At 33.9% G+C, this 26090-nt stretch overlaps 1 protein-coding gene across 1 annotated transcript in view; it reads left to right on the top strand.

The window, feature by feature from the left end:
- AP3B1 (adaptor related protein complex 3 subunit beta 1) overlaps positions 1-26090 on the top strand; it is a 220474-nt gene that overhangs the window by 74736 nt on the left and 119648 nt on the right. Inside the window, exons 8-9 of the mRNA XM_006186723.2 lie at positions 21316-21471; positions 25081-25178. Coding sequence (XP_006186785.1) covers positions 21316-21471; positions 25081-25178 — 254 coding nt within the window. The remainder of the gene's footprint in view (positions 1-21315; positions 21472-25080; positions 25179-26090) is intronic.

The following is a 26090-nucleotide window of genomic DNA, read 5'->3' as shown; positions in this document are numbered from 1 at the left end:
AGCTGTCTGTTTTGGGAGGAGGATATAGCTCAAGTGGTAGAATGCATGCTTAGCATACACAAGGTCCTGGGTTCAATCCCCAGTACCTCCTCTAAAAATAAATAAGTAAACCTAATTACCCCCCAAAATTTAAATAAATAAATATTTTTAAAAAGTAAAAAAGAATTTTAAAAAAGATTTCATAAAAAATTAATTAATTTTGAAAAGATCTGTTTGTTTTTGTAGTTTGTGTTTCTGTTCCTTGTATTTTACCTTATTTTAGCTGAAATTAATTTTTAAAGCTGTTTGCAAAGCTAGAAAGTTAAATTCTACACTACTATATATATTTATTCTTTTGACAGGTATTTTTAAAAATTGGTGCTATAATGCATTCTTTATGTTTTCACGTGTAACTCTGTGAACATTAATTTTTACAAGCATGAGATGAAGTCTGATCATTGTCCCGGGTACACTGGAATTGGGCTAAGTTATTTCTTATCTTTGCTACTTACTACTATCTGATCCTGGCATTATTCTAAATTGTGTGGTTGGTAGACTAATTCTGTGGTTTCCAAAGGTGTAGCTCTGTCTTCAGGAAGCACCAGGCGGGCAGTGGTGCTCCCCCCTGTGCAGCTTGAGGGGCTCTTGCCACCGTTCCAAACAGCGGCTGCACCTTTGCCTGCCTTTCGTAGGCAGCTTTGCGTGTGATTTCCTTTGAGAAAGATTCCTTGGCTTAATGCAAAGAAGGAAAGAAAGAAAACCGCTTGAATAGAACATTTGTAAGGATTTAGCTAACTATAACTTTTATAGTTATAGTTATAGTGTTTTTTTTAATTATAGAAGCAGTTCAAGCACATGGTGAAATTTTAAAAAATAAATCTTCCTTCTCATAATCTTTTGGTTGACCCCATAGAGGCAATTATTGGCAACCATTTAATTTCACTTGTTTTGGTGGTTATAAATTTTACTTTGAATGTTACTTTTATTTGTTGATTTAAAATAGTATCAGTTGACTCCAAAATAATTAGGATAACAGGCTTGTGTCTCTTTTTCATTCTGTTCAGTACCAGTGGGAAAGATTTGAAAGGGTCATCCTTTATTGTAGTATTAGAAGTAAGGATCGTCAAAGATGCCAGACTTTTGGGTGGCGGGTATTTTATAAAATTAAGGTTCAAGTGGATTATCATATTTAGACCATGTCCATGCTCAGTCTTTCAGTTAACCCATTTCAGACTTCCTCTGCAGCTAGCTGTTCTTCTGTTTCACTGAAACTTTTGAGTGAACAGTCAGCCACTTACAGTCTTGGGGACATTTTTGGCCTAGACTGTAAGTTGCATCCAACCTTTTAGGACTACATAGGGTGCTTTTAACTTTAGAAGTTGGCAAACTGCATTGTAAAGCAAAGTTTGACCATACCTGGAAGAAACTAAGAAGTATTCGGCATTTATATCTGCTTTCATTTTTCTCTTCTCATGTTGTAAAAAGCATACCATGTAGTAAAGAACTGTTGAGTGTTATAGAATAGAAAGACAAAGTGAAACAGTACTCTAGCAGAGTTAGTGCTGAGTTGTTAACATCCTTTCATGACTCTTAAGCATCAGCACTTGAATGTGTTTTTCTGTGGGATTAGTGGAGTAGAGTGGTGTTCATTCTAGTACCCCATCTCCTTTTATATGCAGGCAGAAGTCATTTGCATAAATGCTGTATCAACACCATTTTATGATATATAAAGGGCCATTTACCTTGAAGTGAAAGGATTTACTCACTAGAATAATATATTGACTTACAAGTTATCTAAAATAATAAATTGCCTATAAATACCAAATTCATTAAAAATTGAGGTTTCTCTTTCAAGTACAATGGACACGTGAAGAGTAATACTATGATACTTAATATTTAGTAAATTATTATTTTGGTGTATTTTCTTATGTTGTATTTTATTTGAGAGGGCAGTGGGAATTACTATACCCATTTTATAGATGAAGAAACTAGGTGTATAGATGTTACTGACTCACCTAAGATAATATTGCTTATAAAAGGTGGAGACAGGAATAGAAACAGAATAATCCAATGCCTAGATCAACATTCTTTCCTTTATATTCTATTCACTCATGACTTTTAAATTAAAATATATTTTTGCTCACTTAAATAAGTTCTGAGTGTTTGCTTATCGTGCTCTAGTCAAAGCTAATTTTGAAGTCCCCCATCCATAGTGCTCAGACATTGCAGTTAGCTAATAACCATGATTACGTTTGCTTTTCAAAGGGAAATAATTATGTTTCTCATTGAATACTTTAAAACATTTGTGTTTATATGCTTGAAGGGTGGCTAAACTGTTTTTTTGAGGAACTGAAAATTAGTAGAAGTACTTTTTGAGATGAGCGGATGTACATGCTTTTGTCAGTAAGTTCTCAAATGAACACATCATATACAAACAAGCTTCTTCGGGGCAGAAGCGATTTTTAATTTAGTTTATTTGCATCATTATAGATCAGTATTTAGGCTGTTTATATGTAAATGTATGATTTGAGGAACAATTAAGTGTTGACAAAGTAGATTGCAGTCATATCAATTGCAGTGCATTTTCCATAATTTTTCTAACTGACATCTTTGATGATAAATAGTGGATGCCAAGTCAAAGCCGATTATACAGTGCACTAGGAATTCATGGGGCTGTCAGGGAGAAGACCGATTGACTTTAAATTTACATATTAATGAGAAGATTTGTTAAGAGGGTGCTTGACTATAGAAAATAACAGCGTATTTATAGGGCACGACATTTTATAAATACAGCTGATGCAGGAAAATGGAAATTAAACCTTTTAGGTTAATAAATTCAAGAGACTGCTAAAATGCAGATTTGCATTTTTATTTTCTTAAATTTACCTTACTCTTTGCAGCCCAAGTGGGTTTTTTTTTAATTTCTAGGTCAAGTTTGTATAATGTTCAAGGATATAAAATAACTTAAATATTTTCTTTGTGTCGTTCAAGCCTGTTATAGGAGAATACTTGAAGCGTTAAGGTACATCTCTGAGGCTAAGGTTGCTTTTGTAGAAGTAATGGATTTTAAAAATAAGTGTTATAAAACACCAAGTAAATTTTAAGAGTGATTTAAAAAAAACTTTAGTGACATTAATTATAAACTGAAGTAATAAAACTCTTGTCAATGGGCCTGACAGGAATGTTTTTGATTTTATGACCAAAGCTCTTTAAAGTTGTACTGAATAATGAATTTTTAGAATATAGGTAAGCTCTTAAAATGAAAACTGATAAAGGAAGGATCACTTGCATACAGCTACTAAAAATAATTTGATGATGACAGGAAAGTAAAATTAACAATTTTAAATAGTGACAGTGGCTAGATAAGATAAAATTACCTATAATCTTACACAATAGAAAAAAATATATATCTGAATAGCATTCTGGAAAGGAACTGGCTGAAATCAAACAAATAGATATTAGCAAAACAATCTGTCACCAAAGTTAACAGACATGAAATGATCAAGACACTTGCCACATGTTGCTTAATCCAGCAAAAGTTCCATCAAAAGTTTACTTTGTCCAATGATAAAATTTCATCACTTTAAGAGCCCTGTGTGGCATAAGACTTTTACATATAAACAATTTAAAACATACTTCAAATTTTAAGTAGAATAACCCAATCACTTGTTAAATATTAAAATTAAGATGGAGTTAATATTACAAATAGTCTTCTGGCTAAAGATATGTTGTTAAAATTTTTAAATACTTTTTAATACAATCAATACTTAGTAAATATAGAAAATAATTGCCTTCCCTTCTGTTCTGGTCTGATTGCTTGCTAGGCTTGCTACACAGCTGTTGTTCTGGAATTTAAGTTCTTCCCTCATCTGTGTTAAATCCTCTGTTCCTTAGGCCTTTCTCTCCCTAGTGTCTTCTTGTTTTTGTTTTCCTGGTTTTGATGGGGCATCCTCCAGTGCCTTCTTAAGAATGGGTAGGTAAGAGAGAAAATTTTGAGACACGCAGTGTCACTTTCACTTGATATTTTACCTGGACTCTTGGATTGGTGTTCTCCTGGGTCTTGTATGTTTGAGATGTTACTTCTACACTTGAGTTCTTGACTGGATATACTACTGTTGAGTCACACCTTTTGAGAGCTCTTTAGCCACAGATTTTTCTTTTTTGCAGGTAACTTGACTTTTTTGTTTATATCCTCAAAAATACGGTTTTTTAATTTGTTTTTTCTTAAAATTTTTTGCAGATTAGTGAGGTTCATCTTGGTGTGGCTCATTCTGTATGCTCTGCACATTCACTTCCTTTATTTTAGGAAATTGTCTTTTATGTTTGAGTTTTTAAATTTGATGTTCAGAGTTTTGTCTTTGTTTTTTCTTCATTTGTCAATTATCTGCTACAGGAATACCAGTTATTCCATTTTATAATCTTTGTCTACTTTCTATCATCTCTTTAAAAAAATTGCTTTAATGTTTATCTTTTTATTTGCATTCATAATATCCCAGTCTTTGTCAGTAATTTGATTTCCAGTGATCTAATCTGTTACTTATAATTTTTATTTAATTTGGTAATATTGTTTTGATCTTTAAGTTTATTTACTTAGGTTTCAATCTTATATTTTTTACCCTGTGGTTTTATCATCTTATGTTTGAACATGCGGTTTTTTTGAGTTCATGTTCTTAGTAACTTGCTGGAGAATTTTCTTTCGATATATGGAGAATTTTTTTCCAGAATGATTTCTTTGTCTTTTGCATGTTTTTTTTTCTTTTATGCTGTAAATATGTTGCACAGTTATTATTCTTTTTTCCTATTGCAAATACTTGGGAAATGCTGGTGCAAAAATTTTATTTGTTCTGATATAGTATGACTTCTTAATTCTGTCCCACCACACTTGAAGACAGTTTAGTTGAAAGCGGAAAAAATCAAGTGTACAGATCTAGGAAACTCATCAAACTCCAAGGCAAAGTAAATTAAAAGTCACACCTATGCACATTATAGTCAAAGTTCTGAAATCAAAAGGGAAAGAGAATACCTTGAACGTAGACAGAGATAAACAGTGCTTTATATACAGAGAAGCAATGACTATGACTGATGATCAGAAACAATGGCGTCTGGAAAACGATGGAATATCATACTTAAATTGTTGAGAGAAAAAACTGTCAACAAAGAATTCTATATTGAATAAAACCATTCTTCAAAAATGAAGGTGAAATGAAGACATTTTCAGATGAACAAAATTGAAAAATTCATACACAAGAGAATGGTATTACAAGAAACTGAGAAATTTTTTATGTTGAAGAGAAATGATAATAGATGGTAATTTATAACTGCAGAAAAAAAGAATGATAGAAATGATATATATGTAGGTAAAAATAAAAAATTGCACTTTTTCTCTTAATTTTTAACATAAAATTTCTGTAACACACAATAATTATTTACATACGTGTGTGTGTGTATTTATTTATTTATTTCTTTACTATCTCTGTCTGTGTTTGGCAAAGATTGCACTTGCTTATGCTTGAACCCTGAACTTCTGTGTACATCACTAGAGCTATAACCTTTCCTTCCGGTGCCACAAGTCTGTGTGTGGACATATATTTTCATTTCTCTAGAAGTGGAATTGTTGGGATACATGGTAAATACGTGCCCTCCCTCACCTCCATTTCCTACTCTCCAAATGCAATCAGTTCTAACTCTTAGCTTTGTATTCTAGTAGTTATCCTTGTCTTATTTTTAAAACAGTTGCTTATATAAGTTTTATATAAGGGCATTTATTTAATTTAGATATATAAATATTTTGGAATTAATTAAGGAAAAACAGTCTCTTTATGAAACTTGATGTTTTACAAGAAAAGTTTTTCCTAGCCTAGGTTTTTTGCTTTTAAAAAATTTTTTTAAATTTGTGTTTGTTGGAGCTCTGGTTTCCTGCCCTCGCTTTATCTAGAGTACAGTTTTTTTTTTTCTATTTAAGTATTAGTGTTCCCCTTAAGATTGAAACAAACAGACTTTACTAATTTATTCCCTCTCCCATGAATGTCCACAAATATTTTAAAACCTCTGCTCTAACCCTCTAATCTTTTTTTAAAATGACCTAAAGGAGAATTAAATTTATCAATTTCAAATCAAGAGACTTTTACCTTCTTAATATATTCTCTTTCCTTCATGGGTTAAGGTAAGGAGAGAATGAATATGTGAGAAATTATGATTAGTTCTACCTAGGTTGGTTTTAATTTTATTTCGTAGTTGATGATTGAGTGCAAACCACTCCAGAATGCATTATGCTTAACAAAAAGCAATTCTTATTTATCCCCATCATTAGAATTTGATTAGTTTTCAAAAGATTAGAGCCCTTATTCCTTGTGCCTTAGAACTCTTAGGCCTGGGTTCAACTTGTGTCATGAGTATATTTTATTTCAGAGAAATATGAACAAAATGCCTTATGTAGATTCTTCAGATTTTCTCAGTAACAAAATTTGGAAAGTGCTGCATTCGGAAAGCTTATTTCCTATACACTGGTGCTGAACACGTAGTCGTAAGAAATGAGAAGTGTTGTGGGCAATTGAACACTTTGGATTTTCTTAGTGGCTCAACTCAAAGTTAGTGGGCACAGGTGTTTCCGTAATTGTGATGTATTGGGGGGAGATTCAGTGTTCAATGGTCCTCAAACCCACACTTCCACCTGTGTGGTATAGTGGTCACTGGGCTGTGGTATAAAACATGTAAAGTGGAGAGCATAGCATTTACCTCACAGAAGGAAACAGAAGTCTCAAACCAGTGTGCGTATCCTGTGTTGTTTTACATAGACCTGGTTTTTGGAGGAAGACTTCTTTTTTTTTGAGAAAAATGTTAAATTTAAAGTTTTATTAATTATGACTTTTTAAAAAAGTAGCTGGTTTCTCTGATAAGGTGTGCTATGTGTACTGAATAACTAATTCAGCTGAGTGATTATGATATTGCCAATCACCTGCTCACTCTGGTCTTGCCAGGGAAATCTAACCCAGTGGCAGAGAGATGCACCACAGATATGCTGCTGTGCTGTCTGTGTCCCTCAGAATTCACATGTGGAAGTCCTAACCCCCAGTGTGATGGTATTTGGAGGTGGAAACTTTGGGAAGTAATTAGGCTTCAGTGAAGTCGTGAGAGTGGGGTTGTCATCCTGGGAATAGTGTCTTTATAAGAAGAGATGCCAAAGAGCTTGCTTCCTTTCTCTTTCTCTGCCATGTGAAGACATATGGAGAAGGCAGCCATCTGCAAGCTGGGAAGTGGGTTCTTACCAGGAAATGAATCTGCCAACACTTTCATCTTGGACTTCCCAGCTTCCAATGCTATGAAAAATAAATGTCTGTTGTTTAAGCCACCCAGTCTATGGGTATTTTGTTACAGTAGCCCAAGCTTGCTAATAAGCGTATCTTAGATGGCATGATATTGTCATGATGTATTCCCCTATTTGGCTTTTAAGCATTATGTAGTAGTCTGTGTCCACAGCAGACCACAGACATTGTGTCGTCCTGGTATGAATGTTAAGTTGGTGCTAGTGCTCTCTAGGCTGTCTTGGAATTTATAAGGCAAGTGGGTACTTCCGGTATCTTTTCTTGACTACTACAACTGCCAAGGTAATAAAAGGAGAGATGACAGGATAAAGAATAATGATTCTTGAGGAAAAATCATGGCCCTACCACTTTTAATCTCTTGAGTTTATCAGTAATTCATGTAAACTGTGTGTACCTTAGTTCTTTCATCTGTAAAAAAGTAAGTGACTTGCTTTGCTTACCTCATGGAGTAGTTTTAGGGGTTCAATGAGGTATTTGTAAAAATAATTTACTAAGATTAGAGATTACTACAGCTGAAGTTGCCTTTTATTTCTGCTCATTCCAGTGTTACTGGTTACATGTTGCCAAGGTGAATGGTTTTCAGGAATATTTGATTCCTTCATCAGTTTTTATATATAAGAAAATTTTGCTGTGTATAGTTTTTAAACTGCTGTCAATTTTATTTTTTCTTGATTTTTTGTTACTCTTAGTGATCTGACATTGAAGTCATAGTTTGTGTTTTATTTCCTAGTTAATCCACTCAGGTGAAATAATCAAGCCTCTCTATGTCCTAAAATCTCTAAAAAGCAAATAGTAACTGTGGACTCCAAAATTGTGGCTTCAGACACTGACTTAATATGGTTTTTGTCAACATCTGTGTTTGGAGCTTCAGAAACAATACTCTGTAGAGTATTACTACTCAAATATAATTCCACACTTTACTTATTCCATGAGTCTGTGTAATAGTACATTAAAAATGTATATAAACTGTGCCTTTCCAAAAAATGCTTTATGGTGGTGGTGGGGCGGGGTGTGTAGCTCAAGTGGTAGATGACATGCTTAGCATGCTCGAGGTTCTGGGTTCAATCCCCAATACCTCTTCTAAAAATACATAAATAAACCTGATTATCACCCCCTACCCCCCCAAAAAACAAGCAAACAAACCCCTTTACTTTATGGAGTAAAGGGAAATTTTTTTGGACTTCACAAAGCTTATATTTAATGTTACAGTGTTTCCCTCTACTGAAAGTGATGTTGTCAAATGAAAGCTAATTTTATTCTGATGTCTTTGTATTAGCACTTGGGGTGGTTGGTACACATGAGTGGAGGGAGACCTATTTTCATATGTAATAAGTTCAGATATATTAAACTCACTGGGCCTTTTATAAATTTTGTTTTAAGTTTATTTTTGAGAGCAGTTTTAGATTCATAACAAAATAGAGTGGAAAATGCAGGGAGTTCCCATATATTCCCTGTCCCCATCCCACCTCCCTGACTGTCAGCATCCTTCACCACAGTAGTACGTTTATTAAAATTGATGTATGTATATTAATACATCATTATCACCTGAATTTCATAGTTTATATTAGGGGTTGTGCATGGTGTTATACATTCTGTGGGTTTTGAGAAATGTATAATGATGTGACTCCACCATTTTGGTATCTTACAGAATAGTTTCATTACACGAAAAATCCGCTGTTCTCTATTTTCCTCTCCTCTACGAACCCTGGCACTCACTAGTCTTTTTACTATGACCCTAGTTTTGCTTCTCCAGAATATCTTTTTGTTGGACTCGGAAACTACGTGGCCTGTCTGGGTTGGCTTCTTTGAGTTAGTAATATGTATATAAGGATGCTTCATGTCTTTTCATGTCTGTATAGCTCATTTCCTTTAGCCAAATAGTATTCCATTGTCTAGATGGACAGTTTATTCATCCATTCATCTGCTGAAGGACATCTTGTTTGCCTCCAAAAACTGGCAATTACAAATAAAGCTTCTATAAACCTTGTGCAGGTTTTTGTGTGGACCATTTGGACTAAAAACCAAGGGCTGTGATTTCTAGACTGTTTGGTAAGAGTGGGTGTAGTTTTGTAAGAAGCTGCCAGGTTGTCTTTCATAGTGACTGTACTGTTTTGCATCCCCACTGGCAATCAATGAGTTTCTTTTGCGCCACATCATTGCTAACATTTAATGTCAGTGTATTAGATTTTGGCCATTCAAATAGGCGTGTAGTGGCATCTTGTTTTAATTTGCATTTCCCTAATTACATATGATGTTGAACATTTTTTCTTATGCTTGTTTGCCATCTGTATATCTTTGGTGAGTTACCTGTTCAGGTCTTTTGCCCATTTTTAAATTGAGTTTGCTTTCTTATTGTTGAGTTTTAAGAGCTCTTGATACATTTTGGATAACAACCTTTTATCAAATGTGTCTTTTCCAAGTCTGTGGCTTATCTTGTTTTTGTCTTGACATTGTCTTTTGCAGAGCAGACATTTTTTATCTTAATGAAGTTCAGCTTATCAGTTATTACTTTCATGGATCATGCCTTTGAAGTTGTATCTAAAAGTCATCACCGTACCCAAGATCATCCAGATTTTCTCCTATATTATATTCTGGAACTTTATAGCTTTGTGTGCTGTATTTGTCTGTAGCCCTTTTTGAGTGAAATTTTGTGAATGGTGTAAGGTCTGTCTCAGGATTCACTGTCTTGCATGTTGATGCTCAACACCAAAGACTTATCTTTCCTCCATTGTACTACCTTTGCTCCTTTGTAATAGCTCAGTTGACCATATATTCATTTGGGCCTGTTTTTGGGTTCCCTGTTCTGTTCCATTAATCTCTTTGTTCCTTCACCAGTATCACACTGCCTTGATTACTGTAGCTTTGTAGCAGATCTTGAAGTCAGACTCACTGTATAAACTTTTAATTATGGAAAAATTTAAGCATACACAAAGGGAGGGAGGGCTAACAGTCCAGTGAATCCTCATGTACGCACCACCTAGCTGAAACATTCATCAACTCATAGCTGCTCTCATTTGAACTCTACCCTCTTCCCACTTCTACTCAAATTTCATATAAAATTTAAGATATTATATAATTTTATCCATATTTATTCAGGATGTTTTTCTAAAACAGTGTCTTCACTTTAAAAAAGCTACAAAGCTTTCTCAAATGTAAGTTGGTCCCCATTTTACAAATGAGAGGATTTAAAACTTTTTTGGGGGATTCAGCTTGAATGTATACTTTTTTAGAAAGATGGAGAAAGTAGTCTGTTGTAATATATAATTCCATTTTCTACAGTTTTTATATTTTAAATCACAGAAAAATTAAATCTTCATTTATAAATATAGCTTTTTGTACTCATAAGTTTCATCACATACATTTTATGTATTTGTGTTCTTATTATTACCAGAGTTCCTTTTTTGAGTCATTTAATACTTTTCCGTAGTGAATCATCTTTACTTCTATATAGGTTGTTTGAAATACACATCACCTTGGAAAATAGATATGATGCTGACATAGAAATACATTTCAAGTCTCCAGTAGTCATTCACATGATATTAGCATAGGTACTATTTGGAATTCTTCTATAAGGAAATAGGCTTTTTTCCCCAGTTTATTTATTTTTCAGTCATTTATTTACTTAAGTATGAACTCATAGACATTTTTATTATTCTTTGGGTTATGAACTAATACTCTCATTATTTTGTTGCTCAGATTTTTCAGCTTTGGCCTTAGGTAGTTGACTGTTTTTTTTAAATACTTCATGATCTAGATTTACTATAACTGCTCTGGCTTTAGAACCAGCCATTTTCCAAGGTGCAAAAGAGCAGGGTTTTTACATCAGATTTCTGTTAAAATCTTTTTGTTCTGTTAAAATCTTTATGATTATCATATCAGTAATTTATTGGAGTAAAGGTGACATTACTTAAATGACTATGTCTTAGAAAAATTGCCAACTTAAGCCACAATATAAAATGTTTTAATGAATACCTATTAAAAATCCCATGTATAATAATGCCTCATTTATCTAGGCTCAATGGAAATAATAAATATAATAATTGATTTTTTCCCCTTTTTGATACAAATACTTCTAAAACACATATCTGTTTTCCTTCATCTTGACAGCGAATGAAAGATATAACTTAATATTTTTTCTTTTAAAATTATACCTTGTATTATCTGTGTATCAGGAGACCAAACTCTTAAGATGGTTAAAATTATATGCATGTTAAAGGCTTTATACTTAGAATAATACCTAAAGGCTTCATAACAGCTATTTTAGAAATATAGGAGAGGCCTTTCTACTTATTTCCAAATTCATAGATGTATTGTGTAAATTGAAACTGTATGTCAATTTCTAGATAAGAAATATATTAGAAGATATAGAATAAGTTAAAAATTAAGCAGTTCCATTAAAAATAAAATTTTTCTAAAATGTTGTTTCCAGATACACATGACAGTATGTTAAATTTGATTTGTCTTCCTTTTTTATATATGATTTACAGTTAGAATACTGAGTTGAGTGAATGGACATTTCTTTCCATAGATTTCAACATCTTTGAAACCTATTTTATCTGTATTTTTACTCTTTTTTTTTTTTTCTTGGTGGGGGAGGCAATTAGGTTTATTTATTTATTCTTAGAGGAGGTACTGGGGATTGAACCCAGGACCTCATGCATGCTAAGCATACACTCTGCCCACGTGAGCTATACCCTCCCCACTGTATTCTTACTCTTAAGCAGACTAAACATCCTTCTCAGTATACCTTGTTTACCTTACTTATTTAACTAACTTTTCTATTTCTGGAAAAGGTGAAAATAAAATTCATTCCATCATACATTTTAAATGATAATTAAGAATGATTATTTTAAAACTGTTCTAGGTTATCTAAGATATAAAGTCTGAGTCCTCACTTAATGTCTTTGATTATCTGGGCTGTTATCTCTAAGAGAGCACAAATCTTTCTCTATCTGATCTGCCTAAGTGGCTACTGAAATTATAGCTCTTTGTATCAAAATAACATAAAAAAGTGAATCTGATTTTTCTGTAAAAAACAATATGAGATTGAAATCCATGCCAAAAAGCTCAGTCTCATCACTAAATTCCTTGAACATATTACCTGTAGTTATTTTACATTTAAATTCTTTAAATTCCATTTTAAATTCTTGTCTGATACCCTGATTTTTCAGCTTGTTTGTTTTTATTGTCTGTTTTTTTACTTAATATTCACATCATTGTCTTTTTTCTTATATGCATATTTAAAATTTTTTATTGAAGTAGAAATAGATAATGTACATGAGTCAGAAGCAAATGGCTTCATGAATTTTCACAAACTGAATAAATCTAGTAACAAGTACTCAGATAAAGAAACAGAAATTATAAGTATACTTCAGAAGCCCCCCCTTGACACCTTTCACCTAATAGCCTGCTTTCCTTCCCAAATGAAAACAATATCCTGACCCTTAATGACGCTGCCTTTTCTTCCCTCTTTTTCTCTCTGCCTTCATTCCTTTATGAAAAATTGTTGAGCTTGTTTTAAGTTTTGAATGATGGATTTTGGTTTGATTGTAGAATATTGCTGGTTAAGGGTATCAACAACCTGAGTTCATGCAATCATCTTAGGTGTAGATTGGGACGATTAAAAGGTGGACTTTAATTTTATCATCTTTACTCCCTAGGGTATAGATTCTCAGGATTTTAAACCAAAGACTAAGCAGAATTAGTAGAAATTTTGCTTTTTGGTGGACCCTGACCTCCAGTTTTTTTCTGTATTTTTGTGAATCTACTAAAAACTCTTCAGTCCTTGTGGTTTTTTGTTACGTAGTAACGCGTGCTTTGGTGGGGAAAGCAATTCCAAATGTCAGATTTCCAAGTTTACTGCTTCTAGGTCTTGCCTGTCTAGTTCATTACTATTCTTTTGGCTTTTCATTGCCTTACTCTAAGGGTTATTCCAAATTGCCTATTGCTAGAAGCAGATCTCTATAAATCCTGTGTTACCTGTTTTTAAAAAGTAATCTTTTAGATCTTATTTTTAATGACATTTTTGTCACTGGAGTTTGCGACTTCTTTTAAGCATCTAGAACTAACATTGATTAAAATTGTTTCAGTGTAAAGAGTTCCCCGAACAGTACATGATGGTTCACAATGAAGCAGTTGTACAGAAGCCTCGTGATACAGTTGTAAATTCTCAGAGTTGAGGCAGTTTCTTTTCTGCGGGATGATTTCAGGGGGAAGCTTTTCTTCATATTTGGCATCTAGGAATATTTAGTTCAAGTTGAAGTAATAGTTTCTATTACATGGTTTCTAGAAAGAAAAAAATTTAATAATAAAAGCGTGGTAATAGCGACTATTTGCGTGGCTAATATGCACTAGCCACTAAGTACTTATGTAACCTTCACTAAACTAATCAATCTTTATAAACACTTTCCTGACAAAGATACTGCTTTTATTCCCTTTCACAGATGAGAAATTAAGACAAGGAGAGGTCAAGTAATTTAACACGGTCATAGAGACAGCTGTGATTTTGAACTACCATGACTTAGTACACCCATGCTGGTTGTATGCGTCTAGCTTCTGTTCTGTTAGGGCTAATGTCTGTTTTCATGGGTTGAAAACCTGAGAAAACAGCTAGCAGCGACACAGAATCACTGTAAAGTGATACAAAATTATCAGAGACTGGCTCCCATCCCATGTGGAAGCCTTATCTTGTTCATTTCATTAACCTTGTAAAAACTGCAACCCTTTATCAATTAAATTTTTTTCCTTTTAGTTCAAACTTAAGAGAATTATGTTGTTGGTACATACGTACTGTTAGTAATAAGCAGAGCCAGATCTATGTCATGATGTTCTCATAGCAGTAGAGTCAAATTGAAATGTCCTAAGTGTAAGAGAAAGTTTCTTTTGGGGGAATATTTTTTGAAATAATAGTTGATACTGGTAGCTATTTTAGGTATGTTCTTCATGTTTGTTATTCAGTAGTCCTGTTGTTAAAACTTTGTACTATTTCAGAGAATCTCATTTTAGTAAATTATACTAATTTACTTAATGTTAAATGTTAAGAAAGAATTAATTTACAGATTTCTAATAAAACATATGAAGTATTAATTTGTATAAGTTTTACTTAATAGCTTTATAAGATCTTTGTATTTGGGAAAGATGCTAATGAAAGAAAAAAAAAAAACCCTTGCATTCTTTTTACTGAAATTACTATCATAATCCTAAATACTTGTACAGTAAAGTAAGCAATACAAATATCATTAAAATAATATAATTGAACTTTAATAAAGTATTAATAATGGAGAACTGGAATGAATAAATACTCATTAGAAGCAGCTTTATGTGCATTTGAGATTTTGTCTGCTAGTTATAGTGCTTTGTTAATACAGCAATTTCATCATATATCAATTTTAGGTAGATTTTGAACATTTGATTAATATTCATTAAAGATTATAGGTGAGTGCTTATGCTTAGAGAATGAGAGTATTTGTGTATCATTTTATTGGTTTATTAATGCACATAATAGAACCAGTTTGGTCTGAAGCTCCACAAAGGAGCAGGCACTCAAGTCTGATCTTGATATAAAAGTGTATCTCAATTCTAGGTTTTTTTTTTTTTAGCAACAAGAGACAAGTAATTTGTTTTGAATTGTGTATTCAAAGAAGATGATAATGGTATAATTCCTAGTTTACGTTTAAAGATAGGTATTACTTTAAAAATACCTTTTGTTTTCAGAGTATAAATTTGGTGAGTTTCTTCCGTTTAGAGAATTTCTTAAGATTTTTTTATTATGGATTTAAAAAGCAATGAGATAATATGCTTACTTCCAAGAAACCTAAAGGTCATATTTTTGATGAAAAGTGTCTTCAGTTATGTTTAAGTAAAGTTTGTGTGTTAACTATAAGCATTTAGCAAGGAAAACATAATTCATTAAGCGATATTAAAAACAATATAGGTAATTTCTTTTATTGTTCTCTTATAACAGTAAATATATGCAAATTGCTTTTAAGTGATTTACTGATTTTCTTCTCCTTAATTTTATTTAATTAAACTTTCTATTTTAAGGTACCTGTAGTTTCACATGCAGTTGTCAGAAATAATAGAGAGAGATCCTCTGTAACCTTTATTCATTTTCCTCCAATGGTGACATCTTGCAAAACTATAGAAAGGTATTACAATCAGGATACTGATGTTGATACAGTCAAGATTCAGAACATTTCCATCACAAGTATTCTTCATGTTACCATTTTATAGCTAAACCCCTTTCTGTCCCTATGCTTAACTCTGCTCCCTCTTAACCCCTGGCAACCTCTAATTGGTTTTCCAGCTCTATAATTTTGTCATTTTAAAAATGCTGTATAAATGGGATCATACATTATGTAACCTTTTAGGATTAATTTTTCTCACTCAGGTTCAGGATCCTTCTCTGGAGATTATCAGAGTTGTATGTATCAGTAGTTTGTTTCTTTTTATTTCTGAGTGGTATTCCATGGCATAGATGTTTAACCATTTGTTTAACCAGTTTTTTAACCACTCATCCATTGAAGGACATCTGTGTTGTTTTCATTTTGGCTAATAGGGATAAAGCTGCTGTGAGTATTTTGTGTACAGATCTTTGTAAGAGAATTAATTTCCATTTCCCAGCGATAAACGCCCAGGAGTGCAATCACTGGTTTGTATGGTAATTACAGGTTTAGTTCTGCAAGAGATTGCCAACCTGCCAGAGTGACTGTAACCTTTTACATTCACCACTGGTGAATGTATTAGTGATCCATTCCCTCGACATCCTTACTACCATTTGGTGTTGTCACTATTTTCAAATTTAATTTTGGATGAGAGCCATTCTGATATGCATACCATAACAAAACCACCTTGCTGTGGTTGTAATTTGCATTTCTCTGTTAGCTAATGAAGTTGATTATCTTTCCATGTGCTTTGTTTACCATTTGTGTATCTCCTTCAGTAATTGTTTGTTGATGACTGTATTAGTTTGCTAGGGCTGCCCTGACAAAATACCACCTTCTGGGTGGCTTGATCAACCAGACATTTATTTCTGAGCATTCTGGAGCCTGCAACTCCAAGGTAAAGGTGTTGGTAGGTTTTGTTTCTCCCAAGGCCTCTCTCCTTGACTTACAGATGGCTGCCTTCTGTCTGCCCCCTCACAGTGAGCTGCCCTGTGGAATCCCAGAAGTCTGACAGCCTTTTTTGTTGTTGTTTTATTTTGTCCCATCTCTCTTTAGGTGAAGCTGGCAGCATCTCTGCTGGTGTAATCCCAGCCTTATTCCTGGCTTCAGCTGAGATGTCTGATTAAACCCACAAGTGGCACCCATGATCTCGTTGTCAGATGTTTTTCCAGCGACACCCTTGGTGTTGTCTTCTGAAGACACATTCTTGATTTTTTTTCAATATGAGTAGATTGCGCATTTTCCAAATCTTCAAGTTCTGGTTCCCTTTTGCTTAAATTCCTTCAGTTTATCTTGCTTTCTCATTTCACTGATAGCAGCAAGGAGACACCAGACTGCTCCTTCAACACTTTGCTTAGAAGTCTCCTCAGCTTTAAGGAGGAGAGCTTTAAATATTTAAGGTCATCACATTTAACTTCTGCTTTCCACAAAACACTAGAACATAGTTCAGCCAAGTTCTTGCTGCTTTATAACAAGGATTGCCTTTCCTCCAATTTATAAAGACATGTTCTTCATTTCTGTCTGATGTCTTATTGTCACCTTTAAGTCCCTATTCTTACCAACGGTCTCTTCAAGGCAGTCTGTTTTTTTTAATGTGCTCCTCAAAACTGTTCGGACTTCTACCAGTTATCCAGTTTCAAAGCCACTTCCACATTTTTAGGTATTTGTTACATCAGCCCCCTACTTCTTGTTATTAAAATTCTTACTAGTTTTCTGGGGCTGCTGTAACAAAATACCACAGACTGACTTAAATAAACAAATTTATTTCTCATAGTTCTTCCAAGACACTGAAAGTCCAGGATTAAGGTGTCGGCAGGTTTGGTTTCTCCTGAGGCACTCTGCGTGGCTTGCAGGTGGCTGCTTTCTTGCTGTGTCCTTATATGGCCTCTCCCTCTTCTTCTGAGGATACCAGTCCTGTTGGATTGGGTTCCATCCATATGGTCTCATTTAACCTTAATTACCTCTTTAAAGGCCCTATTTTGGCATATGGTCACATTGAGGCTTTAACATGTAAATTTTGGGGGACACACAATTCAGTCTGTAACAGTTTCTTTTGCCCTTTTTTTGTTGATGTTGTTGTTACAAAATAGATGTATTCAGGTATAATTTACCTCTCATAGAATTCACTTATTTTAAAATAAGTATACAGTTTGATGAGTTTGGTAAATTTACACAGTTGCACAACCATCACTCCAATCCAGTTTTAGAACATTTCCATCACCCCAAAAGTCTCCTGGTGCCCATTCAATGCCAGCCTCCACTCCCACCCTTGGCTACAGGCAACCACTGAGCTACTTTCTGTTTCTCGAGATTTGCCCTCTTTAGAAATACCATATAAATGGGATTATATAATATTTACTCTTATATGCTTGGTTCCTTCAATTTAGTTTATTTTTTGAGATTCATTCGTATTGTTGCAAGTAACAGTAGTTTGTTCCTTTTAAATGGCCAAATAGGATTTTATTTTAAGGCTATACCATATTTTGTTTATCCATTCATCTGTTGATGGACAGTTGGGTTATTTCCACATTTTAGCTGTAGTGAATAATGCTGCTGTGAACATGGGTGTACAAATATCTCTCCAGGTCTCTGCTTTCACTTCTTCTGAGTATATACTGATAAGCGGCCGTTATTCGATTACATGGTAATTCTGTTTCATTTTTTGAGGACTTGCGATGCTGTTTTTTTTCATAGCAGCTATACTATTTTACTGCTGAATTTTGGAAGCGGTCTTTATATTCTAGACACTAGCCCCTTGTTTCATATGTAGTTGCATGTATTTTCTGCCAATCTGTAATTTGTTTTTTTCTTCCTCTTAAGAGGATTTTTCATGGAACAAGAGTTTCTAATTTTGATGAAATCCAATTTATCAGTGTTCTCTTTAATAGGTTGTGTGTTTGGTCTCAAGTCTGAAAACTCTGTGCCTAGCTAATAACTGTTTTTAAAAAGTGTTGTGCCATGTTGAAGGAAAAATTACTAGAGATCACAAGTTATAAATTTTCTTTTGCTAGGGGGACTTTGTTAATTTATAGAAAGAAGGTTTCCTTTGAAGACTAAGTTTAAGTCATGAGCAAAAGAAACTATTGGGAGATGATTCTTCATTGGTTTTTCTCATTTTTGCAGCTCGTGTTTGTAAAGGCATTGATAGGTTCTGGACTATCTTATAAGGATGATTGTATAGTGAGCAGCCTTGGAAAAGAGAGATACTCCTGGACGAGGTTATCTTACCTGGTAGCGTCATCACCTGCTTGGTCATCCCAGCTGGGAATGCGGCATCCTTATTGAGTGCCCCAATCTCGTTCTTCACATTCAGTCACTGCATTCTATTCATTTCAGCTTCTAGGTAGTTCTTCAATCTGTCCTGCATTTTCATCCTTGTCACTGATTGTCTGGATCCATTCCCTCATCCTCTCAAGTATCGTTTCTGTCATGCTGCTTTCCAGATATTTTTCTTTTTCTTTCTTTAGTTTTCAGAAGTTTGACTTACATGTCTTGTTATGGCTTCCTTTGGGTTTGTCCTGCTTAGGATTTACTCAGTTTATTCAATCTGTAGTTTTAGGTCTTTTGCCAAATTTAGAAATTTTTCAACTATTATTTCTTGGAGTACTCTTTCAGCCCTACCCACTTTCTTTTCTCTTTCTGGATGGTAGGAAGTTTTAGCTGTTTTGTTATAGTTCACAGCTCTCGGAAGTTCTTTTTTTTTTTTTTTTCTTCTTCTTCTTTTTTCCCATTATCTTTGTCCTCAGTCTACTTTTTCTCTTTTGTTAAGATTGAGTAATTTTTGTTATTGTATGTTCTAATTCATTGATGGTTTCCTTGGTCCTCTCAATACTCCTTTTGACCACATTCATTGTTTAATTTTGGTTCTTGTATCTTTAAGTTGTAAACTTTCTATTTGGTCTTTCTTTATATCTTCTGTTTCTTTGTTTAGATTTTGTAATTTTTTGCTAAGGCTTTCTATTTTTCATTTGTTTCAAAGATGTTCCTAGTTGCTCGTTGAAGCATTTTCATGATGGCTGCTTTAAAATCTTCGTCAAATAACTCTGATGTCCCTGTCGTCCTGTGGTTGGCATCTGCTGGTTATCTTTTTTCATACAGTTTGGGATCTTCCTGGCTCTTGGAATGATGAGTTTTTTTTTTTTTTTGAAACCTGAACATTTCAGGTATTATGAGATTATGGATCTTATTCAAACCTTCAGTTTTAACTAGGTTGGTTTGACACCATTCCAGCAGAGAAAAGTGGGGTGTGAGCTGCCTCATTATGCCAAGTTCCCTGCTCAGCCTCCATTGACACCTCAGGGAGATTATGCTCATTGTTACTGTGGGTGAATTTGGGGTCTCGATCCCCACCATAACTCCCCTGATAGCTCTCTGGCTGGGAGGGATAGAAGTGCCTTGTTACTGTTCCACATATGTCTCCCATTTACACCACAGACTGGTGTGTCCCTGTTCCACCAGCTGGTGGTGCTGCAGGTCCTGAGTGGAGTGTCCACTAAGCATCCTCTTACACTAGCCTAGTGGGGAGGGATAAATTTACCTCGTTATTGACAGGTGGGCTTGGATGTCCAAGCTCTCCACTTCGTCTCCCCACCATGGAAATGCCTCATTGTCTCTCGGTAGGGGTTAAAGTCTCAGTCCCATCTTGGCCTTTTCTGGTAACACCCCAGTGGGAAGTTGGGGCTCTGATTACAGCCTGGGGAGGGTGGAAATCTCGGCTCTCCGTGTCAGCCTTTGCTGGTGGAGAGAAGGGTAATATTGTGACTTCTTTCTCTAGTGTTGGCTGCACTAGAGCAGTTATTTTCTGAAAAAGTTCTCTGTCTTGCTAGACTTTACCTATCTTGGTCCTTTGGCTACAGAGAGCAGGCTTCTGGAGGGTTTGTTTTATCTATACTTGTTGGTGTTTCTGGGTTACCAGCTTCTCTTCCACCCAATCTTTGATATATGAGGTAAAAATGAAAATCCAGGAAGCTCACTGTTATGTATCTCTCTAGGGTCCTGAGGTTCCTATCCAGTCTTTCTGCTTTCTGCCTTTCCTTTCTTACATTTGTTTTGTATATAATGTCTTGAGTTTATAGTTGTTCTTAGTGAGAGAAATAGGGAATAAGTATATCCATTCCATCTTCCTAAAATTGGAAAGTATGTTTCAGGTACTTGGTAACAGAAATTACCTGTAAACAGTAGGATCCAAGTGGATTTTATTGTGTTTGTGTGCTTTTTGTTTATTTTTAGGGCTAAATGCCTATAGGCTGATTTTTACCGACAGAGATAATAAAGAATTCAGACAAAAAGTAGAAAACAAAAGCATAGAATCAACTCTCAGGGATATACATAAATCTCAAACTGCGTCTTTCTTGACAACACAGGGACCTACTGAATTACGAGTTTTTCCCCTGTCAAACTTTATTAGTGATTTCTTTTATCTGTTGCAGTTCAAACTGTTTTCTTCTTTCTTCTGACCTTTTGATCCAGTTACAGAGTGACTGATAATTTATGGAAACAGTTTTCAGGTTTTGGGTAGTCTCATTATAGGCTTCGTTATAATTTAATGGTCAGGTTTTCCCTTTGGGCAGCTGTAAGTATTTCTATGGTAATTTAATATTTTCAGAGGTTTATCATGTAATACAAAAGTATTATCTATTGCACTAAAGGACAGTTACTGTGTTACAAAATATGAGAAAAAGCGAGGCCTTTCTTCCATATAGGTAACATATTATTTTCAAATTGCCTCAACAGTAGTATTCTACAGTAAAATATTGTCATTGTTGTAGATTTTTTTAAAAAAGCATTCTTTGTGTAATATTTGGACTATTTACAGTCTGAACTAATCTTGGAATTGGATTTCTTTCCTGTAGGATGATGGTCTAGAGGACAATGAAAAGAATTTCTATGATTCTGATGAGGAACAAAAGGAAAAGACTGACAAAAGGAAGAAGCCATATACTATGGATCCAGACCATAGACTTTTAATCCGGAATACAAAGCCTTTGCTTCAGAGCAGGAATGCAGCGGTATGTTAAAACCATTATAAGAAATAACACAATTTTTTTTTAAACAATGGTTAAAAGTACATAAATTCAGTAAACAAGTCTTTATTCTTGAGTGTGCTAACAGAGCATTTATTTATTTGTTTGTATTCTTAAAATCAGGTTTTGATAGGAGTAGTTGGTTTGATAGCTGTATGCCTCCTGGACTTCATTCCTTTCTTTGTAGTTTTTGTTAGTTGGGCTCCTAGATATGAGCTCAAGATGTTTCCCAGTTCTTTGGAAGACTGTGTGTATTTCTCTGTTATTGGATTGCAGTTGTGAGTACTTACTCTGTGTATCAATCCATAATATTTGTATTTACGTGAAAAGAGTTTTGAAGAGACTAGCATAGTACCTCATACATTTAGCTGGTAGGAATAATTAAAAATCATCCTAATTTGAGTCTAAGTTTTTTTTGTTTCTTTGTTTTATATGTTTTAGTTATTTTTTATTCTGAGTAACTCTTTGTATTTTAGAAGAATGCATGTGCACAATCGAAAATTAGAAAATACAGACTAGCAAAACTAAATAAAATTAAAGCATTATATTTCCATCACTCAGAAGTCATAGCTATAATATCTTAATGCAGTTTTTTTCCAGATCTTTATCTTCTGCATAAATATACATACTTCACATGTGTATATGTCTAGCATGTATATTTTTTAAGTCAAGATAGAAATCATACTACACAGAGTATTTTTTTAACCTATTTTTTTTTCCTGGTCAGTTCTCTATTTCTATTTCACTAAAATTTCATCTCATGTAATACTACTCTATGTTAAATTCTTTAACAAGTGATTCATCTAAACCAGTTGTGCTGCATCACGTCTAGTTGTTGTATCTTTTAAACCTCTCAGGTCTTGCAGAATGTTTCTCTGGGTTTGTCTGGTTGCTTCCTTTTCTATATCCTGTGTTCCTGTTAACTGGAAGTTTTATCTGAAGGCTTCGTAGATTCAAGTTAAATATTTTCCTTAACTTCTTTTAATTAAAAAATTCTTAATGAATTATTCTGTTTAATTAGTCAAAACTTTGAAATGTGAATTTCCCTTGAGCTCCTTTGTTTCCTGATGCTTGAGAATTTAGTGCTTGGAGCTTTGTATATGTATCTTAGAAATTAGTAGGAGTTTTTACCTTACACCTAGTAATTTAGTTTCTAAATCATAATTAAGTAACTATGCACAGTAATAACAAATGTTATTTTATTAATGTTGTGAAACATACGTGTATTTTAGTGTGTTCTAGCTTGGCCTGATGGTACTTAAAGTAGCTGTAACTTGGCATCTAAAACTCTACTTTATAAGTAACTAATTATTAATTTAACTTTGTTTTGTAAATTGGTTTTATAGTCCAAATACTTACTGATTAAAACTGTTCCTGAATAGTGAAACAAAATAGAGATAGTTTGTACATTTTTGTCCCAGTTATGTTTTGGTTCCCTGCTTATTTGATTGTGTACCGAGTAGAGGTAGTTTATTTTTTGTTGCAATACATTTTGGCATCCTGCTTATTTGATGCCCCTAAATATACATGAAGCTGGCTTTTGAAGGCCTGTGAACAGATATTTTTGTTTTAGCCTTATTCTCAACTTACATGAGAAACTTTGAGAATTTGTTTCAGGAAACTTAGCTTGTCAGTGTCCTGTCAATTAACTTGGAGATAAGAGATACTGGAAAAACATTGGGAGGCTAGCAATCTAGACAAGGTGGTAGTGGTATGAATAGTTAGGGATGGAAAAGTGCTTATAGGGCATACTCTATTATGAACATACATGTAACTGTTGAAGGCCTCTGCGGTTGCATATTTTTAGTTGTTTTGGATTTTGGAGTTACGGGAGCTTACCCTCCTGGCTTTTACAAATTAGACTATAAGTTTCAAATTTAGCATATTAAAGAGACTTTACAGTTAGATTTGTATATATGGGAAAAAAAGAAGATCATTTAGCCCTTTTGGGTTTGGGAGTGCCCTAATTAATATATTAGAATAGATAATGTACTAAGTGGAATCGAGAATTTTAAAAAATATTGACATATATAGAAAGTACAGTTTATTATGCTTCAACTTTCTTTTCTATCGTATATGAATACTTAACCAGCCAGCAGTATGCTGTAGTATTTTAAAAAAAACAACTGTCACCTATTTGTAGATTGTCAGTCATTTATTGAGTTTTCCTTAATAAGATTTTAAATTAAGGAGGGTTTTTCTATAAAGTGTATTTGTGGATCACTAGTGAAGAAATAAGATATCCTTAAACTTTTCAAATTTCCGAGCAATGTCTGAAAGCGATAAATCTGTCTTGTTAAAAAAAAAGTACACGAAAATGCCAAACAATAGTAAATTTATGATCCTGTAAATTCTATTTTTTAAAAAAGTTTCTTAATTTTACTCTTTTTACTTCAAGGACCTTTAGGTACTGCATGCTATTTAGCCGTATGTAAAACTCCTGACATATGTTTGTTAGAACTTTTTAGTGTAAGCAAAGGTAAAGTAGTATTAATATATCTTCCTAACCAAAGATGAGATGATGTAACTTCTGTAGCTCTAGCCCCGCTGTTGTCACGTGCTGAGCTGGATACGTTGAGTAAGTAGGAATTCTGGAGTTTTGATCTCTGGATCTCAGCGTAGAGGCATATAGGAGAATAGGGGAAACATAGTACTTTTACATTTTATGACAGAGACATTCTGATCATCCTTATAATGGCTTTGAACCAAAGACTATTTTTAAGGTTCTGCATTTTGAAAAACAAGATCATTTCAAATGCTGCTGTTTTAGAGGAGTTGTTTTAATAGAGTTCCCTTAATTATAATTTAAATGTACTGACTTTTCTTTAGAAATTTTTTAACCTACTTATTGCTGTTGCTCTTAAGTGTTTGACTTAATTTGGAAAGGCTCACAATTTTTAAAAAAAATTCCTTGCCTCAGAGCAGCAGCAGCACTAGGAAGAGTATAGGATTTGGGGTGTGTGTGTGTCAAGCTTTGCCAGGAACTGGCTGTCAGACCTCAAGTAGTTCATTTAACATCCATTTTCTTTTCTGAGGATGTATTGGTTTCCTAGGGCTGCCATAACAAATTACCAAAAACTGGGTGGATTGAAACAACAGAAGTTTACTTGCTCACATTTCAGGAGGCCAGAAGTCCAGAATCAAAGTGTCAACAGGGTTGATTCCCTCTGGAGACTCTGCGGGGGAAACTAGCTTCCACTTGTTGCCGGCAGTATTTGGCATTCCTTGACTTGCAGGCATCACTGCAGTCTCTGCCTCCATCTTCAGATTGCCTTCTCTGTGTCTCTGTGTGCCCTTTTCTGTCTTCTATAAGGACACTCACAGTGGATTTAGGGCCCATCTAATCAAGTATGATCCTATCTTGGTCATTACCTTAATAACATCTGCAAAGACTTTATTTCCAAATAAGGTCACATTCTAAGGGTAGACATGAATTCTTAAGGGAACACTCTTCAGCCTGTTACAAAGGGTAACAACCTATTCATCTTACTTCACAGGAGTTTTGTAGTAGTTAAAGGAAATAATATGTAAAAATGTACATTGTAGTATGAAACAATGTTCATAATTCTTATTATTTTATGCTTTATCTTTTAGGTGGTTATGGCAGTTGCTCAGCTGTATTGGCACATAGCACCAAAATCTGAAGCTGGCATTATTTCTAAATCACTAGTGCGTTTACTTCGTAGCAATAGGTAGGACATGATTTTATATATGTGTTTTCTTTTGTGTAATGTTTGAATAAATAAAATGTATCTTTTAGTCATTTAACACATGGCTCTGACTATATTTTATGAATGAGACTTCATACTTAAGGGGATCTTTTTTAAAACCTTTTTATTATTTATCTCAAATTTAATGATAAATACTGAAAATTTTTTTTGGTATATAATATGTCATGTTACCAGTAGCCTAGTATTAGTGTTCAATATTTCTCAGTGTGATGGTAATAACGTTTGGGAGTTCTGTTAAATCTGGATCACTGAAAAACTGTATTAGTGTATTATCAGATTGACTTAGTGTAATTATTTACAAGCTTATATGAAGCAGTACATATGCTGAATGACAAAATTGCTGCTTCTTGTAAAGTTATAATATTTAATTACTGTAGTTTGCTCTATTTAGGAGAGCTGTATTCTTAGTAGCTACTTATTTTAAAGAAATGCATACTCTTCATTTCCGATAGATAGATAGATAGATAGATAGATGGAAGGAAGGAAGGAAGGAAGGAAGGAAGGAAAGAAAGAAAGAAAGAATGAAAGAAAGAAAGAAAGAAAGAAAGAAAGAAAGAAAGAAAGAAAGAAAGAAAGAAAGAAAGAAAGAAAAGAAAGAAAAGAAAGAAAGAAAGAAAACTTTTCTCTTTAATTTTACCTCTCTATAATTCAACAGTTCAGGTCAACAATTTAGAAAATTTTTATTGAGTTCCCATGACATGTACTTTCACAGTTTAAGATCAGATTTTTGTGATTTGTTTTGTTTTCTGTATTTAAGAATACAGTTGTTTCAAGCTTTTTAGCTTACCCTGGAAATTTTGCAATAATCAGTTATTTTAAATTAAATTTTTCATTGAATCCTTCTGCTAACAGAGTTGGGGGAGAAAGATAAAT

The sequence above is a fragment of the Camelus ferus genome, chromosome 3, assembly GCF_009834535.1.
Source record: "Camelus ferus isolate YT-003-E chromosome 3, BCGSAC_Cfer_1.0, whole genome shotgun sequence".
Lineage (NCBI taxonomy): Eukaryota > Metazoa > Chordata > Mammalia > Artiodactyla > Camelidae > Camelus > Camelus ferus.
This window is presented reverse-complemented; position numbering and strand designations above follow the sequence as displayed.